Raw genomic sequence first — 21,812 nt, 5'->3', positions numbered from 1 at the left:
GGACGTAAATTATACCAGCAATAGTGTTACCTCGATGGTAAATTGTGATGAATTTCATTTATGTGAAATGAAATTGGCTGCTGCACCGCACGAGATTTCAGAAACATGTCATTGGCAGTTAAAGGAAATTCTTTGAATGAATTGAAAGATACGAGCTTTACCAATGTTCCGCTTCACGGTTCGAGTGATGTTGAATATTTAGTACCGGTGTGTCGTTTAGTAGGTACGGGGTTATCTGAACGTTCTTCAATGAAACAAATTTGGTTGATTATTGCATAATAACACAGAATTCATCACAAGACTAGTTTGTCCTTGTGATCATTTTGCGGGGAATCTAACTACATTTTCTTGCTTAGCGGGGTCCCTTTGTATTAGCATTTCCTGTAAAATTGCCTACTGCCTTGCATCCCTGTTATTTGCATCACGAGAGAGTCAGTTTTCGTTCCTATTGCTACCCGTTCCCCGCACTAGAGGAGGTTCTTCTCCTTGAATATAATATTTGATGGCCCTTTTTCAGCCACGAAATAATTTCTGAACGTTTGATCAAATTGCAACTCGTTCATCAGTAACACGCCCTGACCGTTTGTAGCAGCAAACGGTTGGTAAATGAGGCTGGTAAGTTAAGTGTGTGCACTGTGTACGTCTGTATGACCCCTGACAGTTGAAGAACCATCATCAAGCACCCGTCATTTGGGGCAATGATTTTAATGGCACCCCTGGATTACGCTGATCATGCGAGCGTCTCAAGGTGAAGGCATAGCCGCCATCTACAGTAAAGAGTCTCGCTCCATCGCTGCAGTTTTGATCTTGGTGAACGATCTGCTAGCTGCTCTCTGTGCCTTACAACGCTCTTCCTTTGCTCTTTCTCCAGCAGGAAATCAGCAATACGCCTCTCGTTCTTACTATAATCCAGCCTTCCGATTATATTATCTACCTTCCGTGTCATGTATTCCCCAGCCTTGCCCTCCAGCTTCTCTCTCAATCACTTCTGCTGCAGCGCGATCTTTTTTGGTACTTGCGCGCAATGGGCGAGGTCGCGAGCTCTGCACCTGTGGTGTTGCGATGGCTGTCTGTTGAAATAGCTAATTTTAAGGGTTATCCGGTCAATGATTAACCTCACATTGGAGAGTTTGTTGTGGCAATGTTGCTAAATACTTGCATATCAGTCCAATTCGAAGTTACTGTGCGCTAAAGAAAACCTTCTACATCTGTTGTTTCTAAAAGGAAACTAGAACGTTGCATGAACTTTGGCTGATTGAATCCACTGCAATAAGAAATACAAACTACTGAGCGGTACTATCGTACATGTACTAATTAAATCCAACTGACAATGATATCAATGCATTTGTTATTCCTCTTAATAACATTGAAAATAAAGCACGTCGCCGTTGAGTGCGTCGAGTGCGGCTGGGAACAAACCTTGTGTTATGTACTCCTAAGCTTCTTTTTGCTAGGTGCAAAAGATCATAAGCCATCCAGAATAACCAATCATGAAATAATTATTTTTGAATTCCGTGACAATCACCGGTGGCTTGCAAGGGTTCGTTGTTCTCGCAGCGAGCGTAAGCTGCGCTCTCAGCGAGGGAGAGGAGGTATAAGACCGCGCCGCCCTCGCTTGAGTTGCCGCTAAAAGCGCGTGTACAAGGTAAACATAACCAGGCTTCAGGCACACGCGTACTGAAGTAATTATCTCGTGCGAAACTTTGTCTGAGAAGTGCTTAAACTTACTGAACCTCAACTCAACAAGCTGCGTGCAAGTTCATGTAGAAACTCTCTCTATTTCTCACCAAAAATTTAAGTTTCGATGAGGTACTATCTAGTTTTACTGGAAACAATATATTATAAAGGAATTCTTACGAAAATGAATCAGCCAGTATCTTAAATTGTTCAATATTTGTTATTTATTTTAGCTGATTCGTTAAGTGTCAATTTATTGGATTATATCATGCAAAATGGACAAACCTTTTCTCGTATCAACGTGATTACTTGTTGATTGCATGCATGCTTGCTAGATTAACTATCGTTGAGTGAGTACTCATTGATACAATGGGTAGGGGTCGGCCGAACGTTCGGATTTAAATACCGTTCAACACCAAGGGCAAGGAATTATGCGTGCTCCTTCAACCTAACATTGCCTTTGCGGACTTTTAATGTTACTCCAATGTAAGGCTACTGAATTTTAACATTCCTATTACGGAATTGAGTATGATTGATCTTAAAACATTCAAGTTAATATCATATGTTTGTTGTTTTAACATCAGGTTGGAAATTTTGTGTACAATTATCCTGCGTCGCTCGAGACTCAGAGCAAATAAACGCACCTGTTTCCTATCGAACCAAGGCCAACCTACTGCAGTTGGCGACTCGAGGCGTCGCATGGCAGAACAGCACATGTGTCGTTGTCGGCCATTAAAAGGTTACTTTTCCACCAATTTGGGGCCTGATAAACATGATTGCCAAGAGCTATGTTAGCATATGTTTGTTAATGACCCTGACAAGCAGCATCCCTAGGAGCGGTGGTCAAGACTGGGCCCTTGAATGCATCAAAGCAACTTGGTTGCAGAAGGCGCTGTATGTTCTCATGCGAGAGGCCAGGTCGCAGTCCCACTCCTGGCAGGGGTTTGGTAACGAGCAACGGTCAGTCAATGGAGGCCAGTTATGCCGTGTCAAGAAAGGTGATACGCTAGATAATTGCGAGCAGATAGATGCTGGAACGCGGCGAAAAAATCTAAGCAAAAGAAGTAAGAATTCTGACAAACCTTAAGTAGCTCCGCTTAACCTTGCTTCGCCGAGATTGCTCAACAAACCAAGCAGAAAAAACCATCGAGACACAGACTACGTAACAATACGATAAACGATTGTATAAGATCTGCTGAGCTTTACAGTGTCTCCTAATGAGTAAGGTTATCAAGTCTGACGACACGACTGGCTAAACATCCAAATTCAGTGCAATTAAATATATATAAACGTCAACCATGAGAAAACGGCGAAATGTTTTCGCGAATTGAAGCCAACTTTGTTGGTCAATACCATTACAAAATCTCTTGTACTGTGGCTATGAACATTTGATCATTTAATATCGTATTAATTTTCCACTTGATATGATAGCAATTTGATTGTGTGTTGCGCATTTTTTTGCGTCTGCAGTATAGTAGACATTTTTCGAAAATGCATTGCTTATTTATGTTTGAAGTTTATTTATGTTCAAACTTTAGTTCAACTAAGTGCTTCAGTCTTTTTAATCTTACCAATAGCTACATCAGCGCTCCAAATATTTATAACGGGGCTGACTTTAATAGACGCGATCAACTTTTAGGTTCCTGCCCTGAGGTGGACCCAGCTTCATCATTGCCAGTTTGTCTCGCAGCCAAGCTTCTTCTCAGACTATAAATCTAGTGCTGCGTTCCATAATATGAGCAGTGCCAGCCATGATTAATTGATTATTTTGATTATCGCGTAAAACATCGCAGAGATTAAATGAGCAGCTGTTACTGCGAGGGCGTTTACTCTTCTTGTCACTACACAAGTCGTTGATTCTATTCCATGTTGATCAATATAATTATTGTCTTCACTCCGGACCTGATCCATGCGACGTGCAGTCAAGGTCTCTGCATGGAGACACGCTCGAATTTCTTTGAAATATGCGTGTCTGCGGGCAGCCTTTTCGAGACGTCGCAGAGCTTCTGAAGCTTCACCGCCAGCAGCCATTTCTGTGGCCGTCGTCGTCGAAGGCCAACCATCACTTTCTTCTCGAATGAACGGCGTGCGCAGTGCGCGGTAACTCTTGTATTCACGATAGCAACAATAACAACGGTGATTATTTTTCAATGACCGTGAATAATCTAAACTTTATCGAAGAATTTCATCCGGGAAAGTTCAGAGTCTCATACTAGATTGCTCATCAGAATAGAGTTCGGTCTCTGCGATATTTTAAACCACACAGACAAGTTATTGCTGCGCCTATACAAGTGCGAATTTCGGGGCAGTGCTTACCGGAACAAGTGCGTGGGATCAGCTCGGCGTAAAATTGGTACGTCGATGAGTTAGGCAACGCGGGTCATACCGTGGCGAAGATGGATTGACCTCCTGAAGGAGTTCTTTCTCTGCTCTTGTTCCAGCCAAGTGCCCAATATGGCGCTGGAGTCGTAACATGTGCACACTCGCGCTCTTCTTCTCTCGCTCTATTCGGGTCAATATTGCCGCAACAAAACACTTAGATTATTGCATGTGCAGTTTACTCAGAGTCTGAGAAAGAACGCGCATTGTTGCTGTCGTGAAGAAAACGATCTCTGGGAACCTCTCGTGGGTCGCTTCTTTGTTGGCTCCAAAAAAACTGACTAAAGAGTCTTAATTTTGTGCGGCGGACTCCCTTAGAATGCGGCATCTTCTGGCGCTTCTTCATTGTATAAGAGATTGCTTTTGCAACATCACCAATGTGACTTTTATTGTTACATGCGGCGGTAAATTATGAAATTCATTGGTTTTCTGCATCGTCTTTCACTGCGCTCCGCATACATCAAATCTTCTCATGCGTCAATTTGAATAGACAGCTAAAGTACTTTCTCCCGTTCCTAATAAATATTTATATCATTTCCTTCTGCAAACACATTAAGTCTGGATTATTTATTCTCTTGAATTATTCAATCAATGACGCATTTTATATATTCATCATGACCTAAATGATTCACAATCATGACAGTTTTTCACTCCTTTTTGAGAAATTCTTAAGCAAAGACAAAATAAATTTCTTTATCGCATTCGTCTTTTCTTATCTTGAGTGTCTTTTCTTATCTTATCTCGTCTTACTTTTTACTTGAGTGCCGTTGTCAGCGTCTGATTTGACTATGCATTCCAATCTTCTGGTTGGTGCGAACATGATTGCATTAATTTAGCTATCAAACAACATATTTAATGCCTTGGGGTTCAGTCAACTATTTTATTTCCGTAAACATAATTTTTGGTGTGAAAAGTTGCTTCATTTGTTAAAAAAATTTAATTGCAGATTAGCACACTTTTGTTGACAAATGATTGAAATTTAGAATCCGGGCAAATGATAAAACATCATAAATTATTTACTTTTTGAAAAGCTTTTGTTCTAACTGCAACTTAACTCTGAGGGAAACAATGTCTTGAAATTCATGAATATTTTGTACATATTCACAATTTTGGTCCAGACAACGTGTGTACATCTTAGTTTTAAAGTCCAGGCTCTGCAGGCTCTGCATTTTTTTCGAAAATGCTTCTTAACACGATACCTAAAAGCTTCATCATCTTGTCGTTTCCCTGAAGTTAGTGAATGTATTTACTGGTGTACACTGCGGCTCTAGCTGACGGCGCTGCTCATTGGACTTGCGGAGTGAGGCAGCTTAGGCCGAGAAATGCGTGCCCGCGGTGCAATTAATTGAGTCCTGCTTCAGTGACTTGGCTTGCTTTCCTTTCTATTCGCTTTCCCCTTCATTCTATAGATTGATAGTACATAATAATAATCTACATTAAAGTTCACAAATTACTGATCTCAGTATGTTTCTAGGAATTGTTTTTGCTGCTTAAGGACAAAAAAGTTGTAGTTCACAAGTTCTGTCTCACACTGAAGAATATCATAAAAATAATTCAGATGGAGAGTGCAAAAACTCAATTTTATAATGAGCCATTATGTGAGGATGTTATGAGAAAAGATTTAGAAAAAAACGATTTAGCTTGCTGTTCTGAACAAACTGCGCAATTCTTTTTTCAGGGAACCTGATACGGTACTATGAGTATGGAGTTATACCATATACATGATATACTACGTTCGTTTGTTTGAATTAGAAGTTATACTACATTTCGAGTGTTGATACTCAATAATGAACTTAACGAGGATATGCATTGTTCAATCACAAAGCAGCCACCTTCATTTTCAACTGGGGCAAGTTCCACATTTGTGTTTCAATCTCTTATAGTTGCGCTTCCAGTCCGTAGGAGCTGTTCGACGGAAATGTGATCGTCGTGATCTTGCCATTTTTGGTGCTAAAAGCTCACGATTCCTGGTTTTTCTCTTGGAAATTAAATGGACTCGAATTTTGACGATAAACGCAGTCGATTGAGTGCGCTGGAACGTGCGTCCCTCGCAGTGTCGCAATCATCCGTCGATGCTTTCGATGAGACCTGCAGCGAGCGCTGGCGGTTCCTTGCTGCGCGACGACTTTCCCAGATATCCTACGCTTGCGACATCTGATTTAATGCCCCTTCTTGCATTGTGATATCTGGATATCGAGTTCCATCAACTACCAGCACTAGCATTAGATATTAACAACCGCGGTCTTCGAACGATGCGAGCCTTTGTGGTTTGCGCAATTGTGAAAAACTCGCTAACGTGATTTAAACGTGACTTCCGGATTAATTCAGCTTAGAATCTCCCAAATTCAATTCAAGTGATAACGTGGTTGAACGAAAGTTGTGTGAATTTTCAACTTTTTTTCTGAAAATTCTATTTGAAACGTTGCAAATGGTAAATTGGTGATCTAGAGGTTAATTCAATTAAGACTGTTGTGTATACTATATTGGGCGTATTTTCCTTCTCAATCCGGTGAGAGAAAAACAGATCAGGTAGGAATAATATTGGGACTGATCAGGTAGGAATATCATTTTAGTTCGTTATATAGTATTGAAATTTTTTTCACTATTCAAAATTAATTATTGAATATCTCATGGATGTAACCAGAAACAAATGTACATCAAATTTAACCTGATTTCAAACTGAACGTCCAAATATATGAGTACCTATAAAGCAAATAGTTCATAATCTCGACATTTCCTGGTCACACAGTTCTAGAAAAATTAAAAATTAGCATAACCGGTTTTTCGACGCTTCCTACACCGGAAACACGCTCTCCTTAGACGTGAACGCACGATCAGGAATTTCTTTTGTGCTCGGTGGAGGCATCACAAATCAATTTACACCCGTATAGTCGCTCGTCATTGTTCTATTCCATCTTCCCTGATTTTGTTTCTCCATGTGAGAATGTCTGGACCTTCTGATGCGACTGGGGGCAATGATCCCAACTTGCGTCCCCATTGCAACTGCGTCTGGCAATTGCGGTGGGATCAATCCCGCTCGTTACTGCGAATTATCACGACCACATGCTGTAATGCTTGGGCATAAATCCCTTAGTAAATAAGGTACAAGGATAAATTTGTGAAGTTGCTTGTGCCTGCCATATTGAAAAAAGTACATTTTTTTCAAATGAATTATGGACTGCATTTTGGTAGATGAGATGGAGTTGGAATAGGTTAACTTCCACAATACAAGACGGGAGCGATGGAAGGTTTAAAATATATGTAAGATAATCAACATAATTTCTTCAATTTTAGCCCATGTGGAACTTTGATGTTTCACAAAATGTAAATTAAAAGCCATCATGGGGCTAGAATTGGTTCTCTCCAATGCAGTGCACTTGAGGCTTCTTCGCAAGCAATCCACTAAAACTGAGCGACAACTTCCGCCTCAAAGAATGTGGTGACCATAGTTTTTGTTGGTCAATCATAGCTATGCCGAAATAAACATGTACATTGTGCAATGAAGACTTGATCCATGTGTGATGCTGTATTTGTTTTTGAAGAGGCTTGACCATTATCAGCAGGAATCGAAGAACATGTTTGGCCTAAATATAAAAACATTCACAGCTCTAAAATTCGTGCTAAAGCTTTTATAAATAAATATGTCTTATAATTCTGATGCAAGTAAGAGAAATATCGCCAGTGCCAATTCATATTGTGAATCCCTCTGTCTGAGTTGGGATATAAATGTTAACATTTATTAACCAAACATTTCTTAGAGTGAGATTAGACATGTGAACATTTTCAGGCGAACCATAAAGTTTTTCAATATTACTGCAGGAATGAACATGACATATACGAAGTGTTTTTACGTGAATTTTTTCAATTTTATGTAGCACTAGAATGATAATTATGCACAAAGCGTTTTTAGGTATTCCCTTTTCTATCGTTTTCAATATCACGTCGAAGACCTAAGACCAATTATGTAATCGATACTCAAAGTTCTAAATTAGAAATATATTATTTCTGTACAAACGTTCGTATGTGGCGACCGTGGTGTCTGTAGAGGCCTCGGTGTAGGCACGACGCTTCGTCTAATGCAACCTTTCACCGCACCCACCAGCGCCGCGCTGCTGACGCTGCCTGCGCTGCGGCAGCGCCCCGCACCAAACACTTGTATTGGTCCTGTAGGTCCTGGTAGTTCACCATGTGAACGAATTTGTGAAGATTTTCTTTCTATGTTACTTCTGTAATAAAATATCGAAGCAAAAAGTCATAACCTGTTCTATGATTTTTTGGAAAAGATCGAGCCATTCGATTGTTCACAAAAGTATGATTAATTCAGAGACGGGAATTTAGCGCCATATGGAATGCATGCCGTGGAAATTTTTTTTCTAAATTCTTACTCTAAAGATACAAATACCTAATTATTTAAAGTCTCCATCGCAAGACAGAGTGATTCTGATCTGCTTGCTCCATCTTCGAAGAATGAACATGTCCCTTGCATAGCTCTTTTTCACAATCACATTGGTTCTGTTGCTCATGTGTTTGCCTAGTATAATTCATTCATCATGGCATCTTGAACTTGAGTTCAATTCGAATGTGCGGCTCTCCGTGGAGTTATTTTTGTTCAGCAGCAATGCCTGCCGGCGTTGTGACGGCGGGCAACGTCGTTGCCCTTGCATCGCTTACGATGATGTTATCGAGAGCGGTGCATCATAACACCTGTGCTGCCACCTGCATACATCCCTGGCCGTAACTTGCATCACGCGCGATGATGTTATCGAGAGCGGTGCATCATAACACCTGTGCGGCCACCAACACGCTCATTCATCTTTTTCAGGGTTTAGTGGCCGCATTTGCATTCGTTGCTGAGACCTAAGCCTGTACTCCAACACAGCATGAGCTATCAGCCTCATGTTATCTGATCGTCAAGGAAAGATGCACGCCAAGTACAGAGGTTCTGATTTGATGACGACGCGAGGAACGAGTTTGGGTTCAAGGACGTCGACGACTGGACAATCAAGACGTGTAAAAAACGTCATACTGTCGACCGAGACATTTAGGTAGCAAGTTCGTATAAGCTCTCCATGGACATAAGTATCCAGGATTATATATAATATTCGTCCATGATCGTTTATCATTTACTGGTTGATCTCCTGTTTACTTTCGTTGCTTATTTATATAAGATAATCCGTAGGTCATGTATTAAGTAAGATAATCAAATAATTCTTCAACTATTTTCTTCACAAAAACTGCGTATCAACGATTGTTTTCACGCGTCAAAAACTGCGTATCAAGGATTGTTTCCACGCGTAGCATGAGAAAATGATTCGGAATGTTAAGATCCGTATAATATAGTTCGAGCAAGTATAAATACTAGCAATTATTGTTAGTCCATTAATATTCATTATCTTCATGTAAATTACTCGTTGAAAAAATTAGGGATATTCACAATGAAATTTTTTGTCAGCCAAACATGAACAACTCGACAAACAGAAGAGTCAGCCATGTGGGTTACGCAGGCGGCGAGCGTTGACCCCTAAACGCGACTGCTGCGAGTGCGCGGCAGCCTGTGTAATTATACCGAGTATTCTGCAGTCACTTGTTCTTTATTCCTTTTTGATATCTGAACATCTCGGATACCTGAACATCTCATATTGCTTTGATGTTGAAGCATAGCCTGGTTCGGTGCAATCCTTCCTTGGAAAATTCAATTCACATTTACGTTCATCATGCTAGTGCCCCAAGTTTGTCAACATGGCACATGGTAATACTGATTTCAATTCTTGATAGGATGAATAGTTTGATTTATATATTTTTACTATGCCATCGAATTTGCTGAAATTGTTTATTTGTATATCGCTATTTTTTGCTAGCTAATATATATGAATCTCCTGTAAATGATTCATCAATTGTTCGTGTAAGCAATTCGCGTTATTACAGATTTTCATCTTACGCTTGGTTTGTCCCATGTGAGGATGTGTCTCTATGTATATTTATTGATGTTTCGCCGACTAGCCAGCCAAGCACAGTGTGACTGGATGATGCGTTGAGGGTCAGAGTAGCGCGCACTACATAAAAAGACACGTAACGGCTGGCTTGCGCTGCCCAAGAATGTTGCCAGGCAACGCTGTGTTGACCTGACTAGAGGACAACCGCAAGCAATTCAATAATTTCGTCGTCATCGCACCACGCTGGTTATTTCGAGATGTTCATATCAGTTGCGGTGTTGATACTAACTTGTATTGCTGTGCAGTGCTCTCCATTTTAAACGTTTTCTTATTTACCAACAGATTTTAAAGACACATACATATTTAAAACTTCTGAGTATCACGTTATAAGCATGAATTGGTTATTAAGGTAAAATTTAATACACTTTTGTCCTTGTGAAGACCGTAAGTGGTAAAAATCCGTGTAAAAGCTTGACAAAAACGTACGAAAATATTCGTGCATTTTGCGAACGAAGCCAGTGTACCTGTTTTATTCAAGTGACTCAAGTTAACAAGAGTATTAGTGAGTGAAGAAAATACGGCTGCTCCTTTATTCTGAACTTCCATCGTTACTGGTTCAAGAGCTGCTTCAACGCCTGCCTCTGACCCTGAGCAGTGAAAGTTAAACTTTAAACCTCGGCTGTGAGGAGGCAGCCAGCCTCATCTTGTCTTGCTAGGCCTACCTTCACCCCCCGCACCCCAGGGTCTACACTTCCTCACCCTCACCCCCAAGGGGGACTTCTCAGCAGCCGCCCATACAGAATTATGGCCAAGAGAGCTGAGTTGAGAGCCTCGCTAATACTGCTGCTGTTGAGCAGCTGTTGTTCATCGTCTGCGACTCCTCAGGTAAAGCAAGCCTCAAGTTGTCATTCATTTTCACAGTCAAAACTGTAAAATAATAATAACAATTGAAGGCTTTACTGCTTCATTATTTTGTTCATAGCCTTATTTTGAAATTTTCAGCACAATCATGGAATTTGGTAATCTGGTAACGGTAAGTCTCGAATCTACAGGTCCGTCCAATCCTATTTAGAGTATGCACATCCACTTCATTATCTCACAAAGAGATTATCGTCATTAAATTATCGGCTTCTATGTCTACATCTTGGGAAGCATTGTTTGCCTATTTCTTAATTTGGATACCGGCAGCAGCTTTATGTAGTTAGTGTTCTTATTTTCTGAGCAGGAATTTATTGCATGTATTCAAATGGTATATATATCCTGATCGCGTGGAAGGCATCAATGCACGTTCATTAGAGCGATGATGCTAAAAAATAAAGGATATTTAAGGTTTTATTGCTTAATTAACGAATAATTGCAGTAAGTAAAACCATGCGCTACAATGGAAGTGTTCTGGCGTTTGTCTGAGACAATCGTCGCTACATCATTTCTTAGGTAAAGCATACCTGGATGATTAGCTAACCTAGTCCTTAGTTAGGAACAAGTTATGAGGTACCCGCTGAGCAAGACATGGTAAGCAATTGGTTGTGTTGGCGCTCATCTATCTCCTGCCGAACAGGCGATGGATATTTTGACTTTGTTATTATTTGACTTGTTTGTTATTATTTCACTTGTTTGTTATTATTTGACTTGTTTGTTATTATTAGACTTGTTTGTTATTATTTGACATGTTTGTTATTATTTGACCTTTTTGTTATTCCACATTTTTTTCTCCAGACTGGCAGGCTATCCCATCCCGGTAATGCCCGGGTTAGACAGTCCTAAAGTTTATCTTAATTAGACAATGAGCATCCAAGTGTTCGCCGCTTAGAAATTTCAAGACAATGTTAATTTTTCTTTAATTTAAATCTAACTAATTGCAAAGTTAAAATAGCTCGACATTTTTTAATTTAGCATCCGATTTTTCATACCTCGTAGTGCCAACACAAAATTTAAATTTCAATTGAGCTATGTTCATGTACGATATGCATTGCGGACTCATGCTTCAATAATCTTGCATATTTTCAATCATAGTCTTCAATAAAAAAATAAACGTATTAGCGGTATTACCTGATATGTATTACAATTCCTTTTTGGGCTATTCTATTTTCTTTTTCTGGAAAGATTATTCAATATCTCGTGACATATTGACAGGTTAAATGATAAGATTATAAATGCCATTTGTTAGCTGAGTGCTAGCATACGCCGTTCCTTAATTAGAAGTACGTGGCACTGCGGAAGAACTTCTCTCAGCTTCATAAGTTCCCCATCACGACAGCACTCGGGCGGCAGACACGAGCTGCTCGCTATGGTCGCACAATGTTATATGGCTTGGTCTGCATTATGGGGGCTCCTCTGTAACATATTACTTCAATATTTGTTAACGTGAAAGACGATATATAACATACATGTCCCTATACATATTTCCCAGTATCGATAGCATTCGAAGGGACACACTATATCGCACACCCAAAATAGTATTCGCGTAGCGATCTGGTGTGCATCAGAATCATTTATCTTTTATTTTAAATTATTATTTACAATAAATTTAATTTGAAAATTGAAAGAAATGAATTGAAATAAATAAACATCATTATTTAAATTATTATTTATTAAAAATCCCTATTTTCCATGAATTGTGTGAATTCTACAACAGTAAATACAATGTAATTTTAGCACGCCTTGTCTTTAAATTTCTGCACTGGTACATCTTCAATGTATTAGTGGACATTATTGAAACACGCAAATGTTCGCGTTGGGAGTTTCGAGCCAACCAAACGAGATGCAGTTCGCCCACAAGTGAAGCCTCGGTCCATAACTGCGTGGTGCGCACAAGCGAACTGCTCCTAGCTGCACGCGCCCTACACCATGCGCATGAAGGCTTCCCGACTTCCTCATGCTCTTCATTACGAGTCGTTCACATCCTGCTACGCTGGGCGGTGTAGAGGTCATATAAATTCATCAGCAGTAAAGATCAATCACTCGATACTGCAAGAATCATTTGCCTATCCGTGTTGCACGTCGTCCAGTAACTCAGTGCTGATGGCATTGATGAGTGTTCAATGCATCACGTTGCTCGACCGTCTCTCCCTGCAAAGATCTCTTTTATTAGGGTACGCATGCCTGTCTTGCTGTTCGGTGTTCGCAGTTATTTTGACATTTGTTTTCTCTGCGTTCTGCGATTAGTTTATGTACGGTGAAATGTTAAACGTTTGTCTTCAGCAAAGTCGATCAATTCGTATTAAAAGTTTGTTCAAGAAATTGGATACGAGTTCGTTTGAACTTGTTGTCATGAGTTGCAGAATAGATTCCTGTTTCAGTTTTAGAGTTTCAATTACAGTAACTGACCTCGTCCACGATACGAGGGCAGCTGCGCCCTCCACCCTTATGGATGAGGGACTAACTGACGGCTCTAAGAATTCCACTGAAAACAATAATTTTGTTTGGAATGTACAACTTTCTGGGCTTGAAATTCAGACGTTAAATTGCACTGCCATTGGAACAAGTTGTTAATAATTTAAATTAAAAAATATAACTCAGTACTTACTGCAGTGAGTGACAGAGAGCGCATTTTCTCGTCGACGAAAACTTGAGGTCACGGACAGACGGACGGACAGACAGACGGATGGACGGACATGGCGAGCACAATAGTGCATTTTTTTCCATAAATGAGAAAATGCGCTAAAAAGGTGTAATTGATTTTTCTGTTTTGATGGTGAAATTTCTTCAGGAAGTTTCAAAGCTTTTAGTTTACCGCAACGAATTGTGATCAAAATATGATACCATCCCGTTTATAACTAAATATTTTATTGTTAAATTTATCTGGAGTATATTGAGAATCACTGCAGTACGATCAAGCTAACTAGCTCCACTTTAAATTATTTATGCAAGATAGGATACAGGATAGTTAAACTATCCTTTAAAAAAAATCCAGTTACACCCATCTGCCTATAACTAAGCAACCTCAGGAAAAATGAGTAGCGGAATTACGTGCGTTGTTTTAACTACAAGATTCGCCGCACGGTGCATGGGTGTGTATCTTAAATCCCCACGAGCTTGAACTTGCTCACTGCAGCCCTTGTCGCGCGCCGCCCTTGAAGTTTAGAGGCACGCATCCCCGCGCTGCTGTGCTGCTGGTGAACCTCTCGATCGTGACCGCCAGCCTGGCTAAGAGGGAGAGTTTCTTCGGTGCGGCGGCTTGCTTTCTTAGTTGTGCCGTGGCTGATATCTTTTCCTTTTCTTATTTCTGTATTATCTTTAATGCGCATTTTATTTTTTAACATTCTGGCTGTTGGTATAATTATTGTTTCGAATGATGTTTATCGACGAGGTTGTTCTTTCTTCGATTCTCGATTCAATTGGTTAATTTTTGCGAGACATCCTATATTGGTAGGACTTGCGACTGAGTTATTTTACTTAATTTATGTGCATTTTCTGTTGAGACTAGAGTACAATAATATAAGTCAAATCATTGAGACGTTTCTTTCCTGTGTCGGTAAAGTTAATCATCAATTGCGATGTATGGAACATGTTTAGCATTAGCGTCAAGGCGAAGACAGTTGTTTTCATTGCCAAGACTGTTAAAGACAATGAATGGTCGTAAAATGCGCTACAGCTCTTGATTACGGGGCGGACCCAACGTCCAAAGCATGTTACCTGAGCACTCCTGCCGAGCGAGTTGCGGGACCATTGCTGCTCTGCAGGCGGGGAGTAAACAACTGCACCTCAAGAGTCATTTTCCCGAGTAGGGAGTGAAAACGTCTATACAGAAAAAATGAAGCCAAATTGCTATCAAATGGAGCTCGAGTGCTTCCAAACGGGACAAATCTTCTGTGGGACAAATTATGGTTATATATCAATGTAATATCGTTGATGCAATAAACCCTTTATCAATGTTTTCACTTAAGAACTCAATAAAAGAACATCCAAACTACTGTTTTAGGATTTTTTTTTCAGTGTCAGTAGAATTGTGAAAAATTGTTTTAGTAATTCTTGCTGAAATTGAAATGACGAGGTCATTCGTGCCTAATTTCAGTGATAAACTAATGTACGGATATTATTGATATTATTTGAAAAATCTGAGCTTCCCTTACTATAAATCTAGCTTCTACTGTAATCATTATCGTTTACTTTGTTACATTGAACTAAGAATCGTAGCGCAACATCTCTAGTACGTCCAAATAAATATTTTCAGCTAGCCTGTGAAATATTTCGTCATATTCAATTCGATATTTTACTTGAGCTGGCAGGAATATTTCCGAATTTCAGATAGCCCCAGAGCAGCCATTTTATCCTCACCATATCGCACATGCCGTTCTTGTATCCGATTAATTCATTTTATTAGGGGAACATTTCAGGGAAGTTTTCAGGGAGGCAATCCCTTGCTGTGGTGCGACCTTGTAGGGCCGTGCCACGGCCGTGGCACGACCGTGACACGCGCCATCGCAGCACGGCCGCCACGACCTCTGACACGACCTTTTCCAGCACAAACACGACTCAGATCACTTTAATTGTACTCCCTTAACTTTGTCTGCTATTTTTCGAGCGTAAAAATTACTATGGTTTATGGTTTGTTGTTCTAGAGCTTTGAGAGCGCTGAAAGGTTGTTAATTGAAAATGACCTTTATTTCATGCTACGAATAGTGACATCGAACTGTGATATTTACGAGAAAATAAAGACGCCGTACCTGTAAAAGATATTGAAGCATTTTTCATACCAATGATTGGGAACCAATAACTTATTATGTTGTAAACCGCTTAATATGATGGTCATAACGACTAAATTTTTAGGAACAAATTTAAATCCGCAATTCAGTTGTTCTTACTAAATCCATTTCAAGCATCATTTCTTTAACATTGCGTCTGTTGAAATTTGGTGCTTCGTCTACCGGATAATTTTTTTTTCACCGTAAAAAATACTGTATGAAAGGTGATGCATCAATTCCTCTCAACTTCTTAGCCCAGATAACGAAAAGAAACTCTGAGCAAAATGTAACGTGCCGAGGTGTACAGTAACTTGTAGAGCTCTACAGTGATATATACTGAGGTCTATTGTAACGTGCAGGGTAGTGGAACGAGGGTTCTATTGCTATTTGTATATCACCGATACTAATTATCGTCATCGCCTTAATGATGAATATTTAATTAGTAATATCAACAATAATTAACAGGAGAGCGTTTCGTAATGTCAACAATAATTAACAGGAGAGCGTTTAGTAATATCAACAATAATTAACAGGAGAGCGTTTAGTAATATCAACAATAATTAACAGGAGAGCGTTTAGTAATATCAACAATAATTAACAGGAGAGCGTTTAGTAATATCAACAATAATTAACAGGAGAGCGTTTAGTAATATCAACAATAGTTAACAGAAGAGCGTTTAGTAATATCAACGATAATTAACAGGAGAGCGTGATCACGGAAGAGTCGAGCACTGCGTCAGTGCGCGGCAGCTGCGGTGCCTCGTCCAGCAGCCACGGCGTGTGTGGCCCCGACGGTAAGCTGAGATGCCGCGCGGGCTGGACAGGCAGGCTGTGCGACCAGCCCGTGTGCAGCGCCAACTGCCACAAGCAGCACGGCTTCTGCACCAAGCCTGGCGAATGCATCTGCCAAATGGGTGAGCACTGAAATAAACTAGTATTGTTGACAGAAAATGTTTGTGGAATTGTTAATTTAGTTGTCCAATAGATTTTAAGCTCAACTGCGTTGGTAAACGTAAGATATTCGTGCCTAAGCCTCATCAATCCACTGTACGTGTCCAGGCTGGCGAGGCGAAAACTGCGACGAGTGCATCCCGCTGCCGGGCTGCGAGCACGGCTCGTGTAACGGCACGAGCTTCACCTGCTCCTGCCACGACGGCTGGACGGGCCCGCACTGCTCGCAAGGTTGGTTCCGTCACTGTCTCTGCCGCATGACAACCAGTCGCCATTAATGAACTTTTATGTTCATATGTTTACAATTCATTTGTTTTTCATTGTATTAACTATCTTGCAAGTAGTTTATTGATTTTAGAATTTGTTTCATACATATAGTGAGCTCAATACAGTCATCTCAAGTCTTGTCAACTCAGCTCATATTTGTGATAACAAGTCGGTATTTCGGTTAGGTTCGGTGCTATATAGTTTGAGTAAACCTGCTTCAGATATGCATAATTTACATGCAATATATAACTATACATTCCTATTTATTATAAATCTTATCCAATTGTCGTGAGAACCATCACGGTGCTTCAGTGCCAGCAGTGTTTCGTTACAAAGTCAGTAAGTTGATGTATCATTCCAGTTTAATCCCAGTGCTACGTCAATAAGTTAATTCCTCGAATGACTCATGATCTGTCGATACTGAATTCAGACAGAAGATATAAGCATCAGTAAGTCTATTGCTCGAATTATATATCCTCTTGTCACGGCTGGAAGTTAACGTGTCTTGTCGCTGACCAGCTGTGTGCCGCGCGGGATGCCACGCGACCCGCGGCTACTGCGACAGCCCTGGCGAGTGCAAGTGTCGCATCGGGTGGGGCGGCGCCACGTGCGACGAGTGCGCCGTCGTGCCAGGCTGCCAGAACGGCTACTGCCAGAAGCCTCTCGAGTGTCGCTGCAAACCGGGCTGGACTGGCAACCTCTGTCAGACACGTGAGTCTTGCCACATTCATAAGCCCCCACATGAAATGCAAAGGATAAGAGCGCGAGTTTCACATGTTCTCCAGTGGAGATGACAAGCAAGATGTATCAATAAACATCACTTGAACAGCCACACGAAGCACTCCTCTGACTAATTTGTACGATCAGATTTCACCACTAAACTTGTAACAAGTAATTCTATGTTTTTATACCTTCAGTAGGATAATTTACTATCTCAAACTCTTGCCGTTACAGCTGTGTGTGCAGAAGGATGTCACCCCGAGCATGGCACCTGCAGTAAACCTGGGGAATGCCGGTGAGTTTCCAAATATTCTTTATGAATTTCATATTTTTCTACTCACCACACCGCTAACAATGTTTCCGCAAAAAATTTAAGGCGAATATTTTTTTGGCAAACTAAATATTTAATTTTTCCTGTCATTTATTAATTTTTTCCATTATACAAATTGTTTATTTCATGCTTCAAAGCTTCACACTCATACTTTTCCCTCATTAAACTTTCTGGCCTCCACTTTTTACAACTAGCATGTAATATTATTTTGTAGATGCGAGGTGGGCTGGTACGGTCCGCAGTGCAGCACCTGCCATCCTTACCCAGGCTGCAAAAACGGCCACTGCAGCAGACCGTGGGAGTGCATCTGCGACTCTGGGTGGACCGGCATGACTTGTGACAAACGTCAGTCTCATATATATATTGTCGTACTCTCAGTTATATGATCACGAAGATTAGTTTTCCCGAAATACCAATGTTAATTAAAATTTTCATTGCATAATTAAAGATAGCGTACTTCTCGAAAGTCTAAAGAATTTCTCTGCAAATTTTTTTCAATAGAGTCTAGGTCATAAATATATGTTGAATAACCGATCACAAGCCTGAACGAGTCATATCATTTTTACTTCTCTAACTCTAATCGTCCATTTCAGGAATCGAACGAATTGCCGGCTACTGCGATACAAACACTAACGTTTGCCTGAACGGCGGGACTTGCATTGACGTGCTGGGGCCTCGGAACTTCACATGCTCGTGTCCGTCACTATTCACAGGCATGCGTTGCGACTATCTTGCTGACAGAAGACCTAGACCGAGCGCTTCTTTCAAAACTTCGGTAACTCCTAGTGCTAAAAAATTCCAGTCTACACAAACTTCTACATCTGCAACTACAACTACCACATCTACGACCACACCTAAGTCGACCACTGCCAGAAAAATCAAATCCACAACGACAAAGCCCAGTTCGACTACTACGCGTCCTGAAGAAGACGTCGACGAAGATGACTATGATCCTGTGGTAGACGAGTACGATGAAGCTCCTAGAGGACAACATTCACGCATACATTCTGTAACTGCATCACCTAACAAACTCAAGCAACTGAGAGAGCAACAGGAATTGGATGCTAAAAACGCACGACGAATCTTTCTGCAAAAACAAGCGACCATAACTTTTCGACAACCCAAGATCGTACCAACGGTTCGAACCCGCTCACGGCCTCTTAAATTACCTTTCACCATCATTGACAGGAAGCATTTGTCACTTCCAGTCTTTCTGCCGCGAGTTAGTGATGTAATTAGGAAAAATGATACACTTTCGGAAAATGCAAATCAAAACGGTACTATCTTTGAAGAAGATGCTAATACGTCAGACTTAACTCAGCCAACAAATTCAACAACTGTCCTCGATCGGCCAGGAAAAGGCAGCAGAGACGATACCTCTTCCAGCTCTCGAACGGAAATGCTTCTCAAGAATGAAACTTCTTCCTTGCTCACTAATTCTATTGAGAATCCAGTTAACACTACAACAACATCTTCGCCGCCCGTCAGCGATACTTCTACTTCTTCAACAACGTTCGCAACCGCCTTACCTTCATCAAATCTTGTTATCAGCCCCGTAAAACTAGAGAGAATTGAAAGCACAGTATCGGTGAAAGAGAATTCCGATTCAATTCAAGACTCGCCATTACCTTGGAAACAAGAGCCACACAAAGACTCTCTCAAAGGAGAACAGACTATAAAAGATTTACTCGAAAATTACGAGAAACCACAACCAGTTTTGGTTGTTGACTACGATGACCCGGTGAACGAAGAACTTAATGGCATTCAAAATTCAGATGATAATCAAATTGACGGAGGTCTCAGTTTCTTGAATGAGAATAGAAGGTTTTTGGGACCAGAAAGCTTGAACTTAACACCAGAAAACTCACAGGAATCCACATCAAATGGCCCTTCACGTCCCATGTTTCTAGTGGCTGTGCGACCAATCCCACATCCAGATGGATCTGTCAGGCCTATTGGAGCAGGCGGGAATCCCCTTATAAACTTCTCACACGGCAACTTCCCATCGGCAACTTTCCTTGGAGAGTCTCAAAATGGAAAATTCTTACCGCACGGCCGATCGGTTGGTTCAGGCAGAGGTCCCATACAATTTTCATCGCCCTCATTCAGTGTCTCTAATCCTGCCACATTCAACTTGAGACACTTCGCTCCTCAGACTCGGCTCAGCAGGAGGATAGGTCATGCTTCATCCACCGCTCCCATTACCCAGCGCTACTCAACGGAAAATGGAAGAGTCGCGACTACTCACAGTTCATCTCCGTCGTCCGAAGCGAAAAATATACACTTCTACCAAGAACACTCCGACGGGAGCGTCCACATCGGAGTGAACAGGCACACGCCTCAGGAAGAGATAATAAATGCATTCATTGAAATAAAAAAAGCCCGGCCATGATTACGTAAGTTGCTGTTAAGTTCTACCCTTAAGCCAGCCATTATTTTGAGGAATAGTTGCTCCGTTGCCAGTATTTTCTATTGTACAATTGGTTTTATTGGTGTTGATTACTTCAGATTTTATCGAGATATTCTCTGTCACAGAGTGGCTTTGTCGTTAAGATGGTGCCGAGTGTACAGCTTTGTTATTATCATGTTATGCTGTTAAAGTTTTCGCCTACCTAGGGTGATTTCGCCTACCAACCTGTGACCTTGCTCATGTATGAGCACACTTGCGAACATTTATCCTACAAAAGATTGGGATTGAAAAAAATTTAATCATTTTCATACTTGAATTATACAAATAATTCTTTTTATGATAGAAATAAGCTGATAGGAGTATTTAATTTTTTTTATAGGAGGCCCATACCCTTGTTGTTAGTTTCAAGATCAAATTTTACGGTGTTCGGCTGTTATTTTTTCTCTCGAGATGCTCGTTTCGACAGGATCAGCAGACTATTATGCAGTCTGTTATTCAAGGCGTAGTTTCTTCCATTCCCTCATTTAATCATTCATTTTCCTGCCTGCAATACTTGAGAAGGTAGGGCCTAGCAATTGGGTGACTCAACGGTGCTCACATTTGCCCCGTCTTTACCATATAATATTCTTCGCCGTGATCCTTGGGATCGTCCTACTCCTACGACATGTATACCAAAGTTTGAGATGCTCTCTCGGTATTTCTGTAAGTGTATGTGATGGCTGCGTGAGTGTTTAACGACAACTTCTGTTAGGTCAGTGAACTTCATAGAAAAAATTAGAGCCATTGAAACTTCTGAATGCTTCTGACAAATGTCTCTGACAATCGAGTAATTGACCGTTATGTTTGAGCCGTGATTCCGCGAGTGCATGCGTGTAAATAATATTTTATAAGAGTTAAAAGCTAATGTAAAACATACTTCCTCGTTTTAATTGGCTCAATTAAACTGCATTTCTTTATAATTTGTGTATTACAATTGAATCATTCAACTCAGCACACACTATTTGTGGCCCCTAGAAACTTTCGACATTAACTAAGAAGAAATCGTTCACTTGGGTTCCGTATAAATAATTTGTAAAATTCGTGTGTCCTCCTTAAATTTGTACAAATGTACATACCAGAAGCTGTTCAGCAAATATTCGTGAGGAGAATACATTGTCCGTCGATTGTATTTTCGCATAAAAAACTATTGTGACTCGAGTTTAATTTATCCTTGGCCAACTTTAGGGAACCATTGTATTTTTTTCACCAAGTAACTTTCAACATTCGTAGGTATCTTGTTAGGAGTGGCATTAGCAATTACAGGCCGCTAAAGCTCCACTGCTCTACTACATTCCAGTGTTATTGCACTAAGTTGGTCGCATTCCTCAAAATTAGGTTAGTTAGAATTGAAAATGCGTATATTATATTTATACGCATGAAGCTGGATAGTCGGATTTTATCAGCAAACACAAACTGCTGAG

General features: G+C 40.6%; 1 protein-coding gene across 1 annotated transcript; it reads left to right on the top strand.

The window, feature by feature from the left end:
- The first annotated feature begins 10,333 nt into the window (after positions 1-10,333).
- LOC108673177 (protein eyes shut) lies at positions 10,334-21,506 on the top strand. Its single transcript, XM_018160969.2, has 7 exons — positions 10,334-10,874; positions 16,377-16,587; positions 16,733-16,855; positions 17,411-17,602; positions 17,846-17,906; positions 18,157-18,287; positions 18,536-21,506. Exons 1-7 carry the CDS (start codon positions 10,794-10,796, stop codon positions 20,332-20,334), a joined length of 2,598 nt encoding a protein of 865 aa, XP_018016458.1. The 5' UTR covers positions 10,334-10,793; the 3' UTR covers positions 20,335-21,506.
- Positions 21,507-21,812: the final 306 nt, after the last annotated feature.

Source organism: Hyalella azteca, unplaced genomic scaffold (assembly GCF_000764305.2).
Source record: "Hyalella azteca isolate HAZT.00-mixed unplaced genomic scaffold, Hazt_2.0.2 contig8021, whole genome shotgun sequence".
NCBI lineage: Eukaryota > Metazoa > Arthropoda > Malacostraca > Amphipoda > Hyalellidae > Hyalella > Hyalella azteca.
This window is presented reverse-complemented; position numbering and strand designations above follow the sequence as displayed.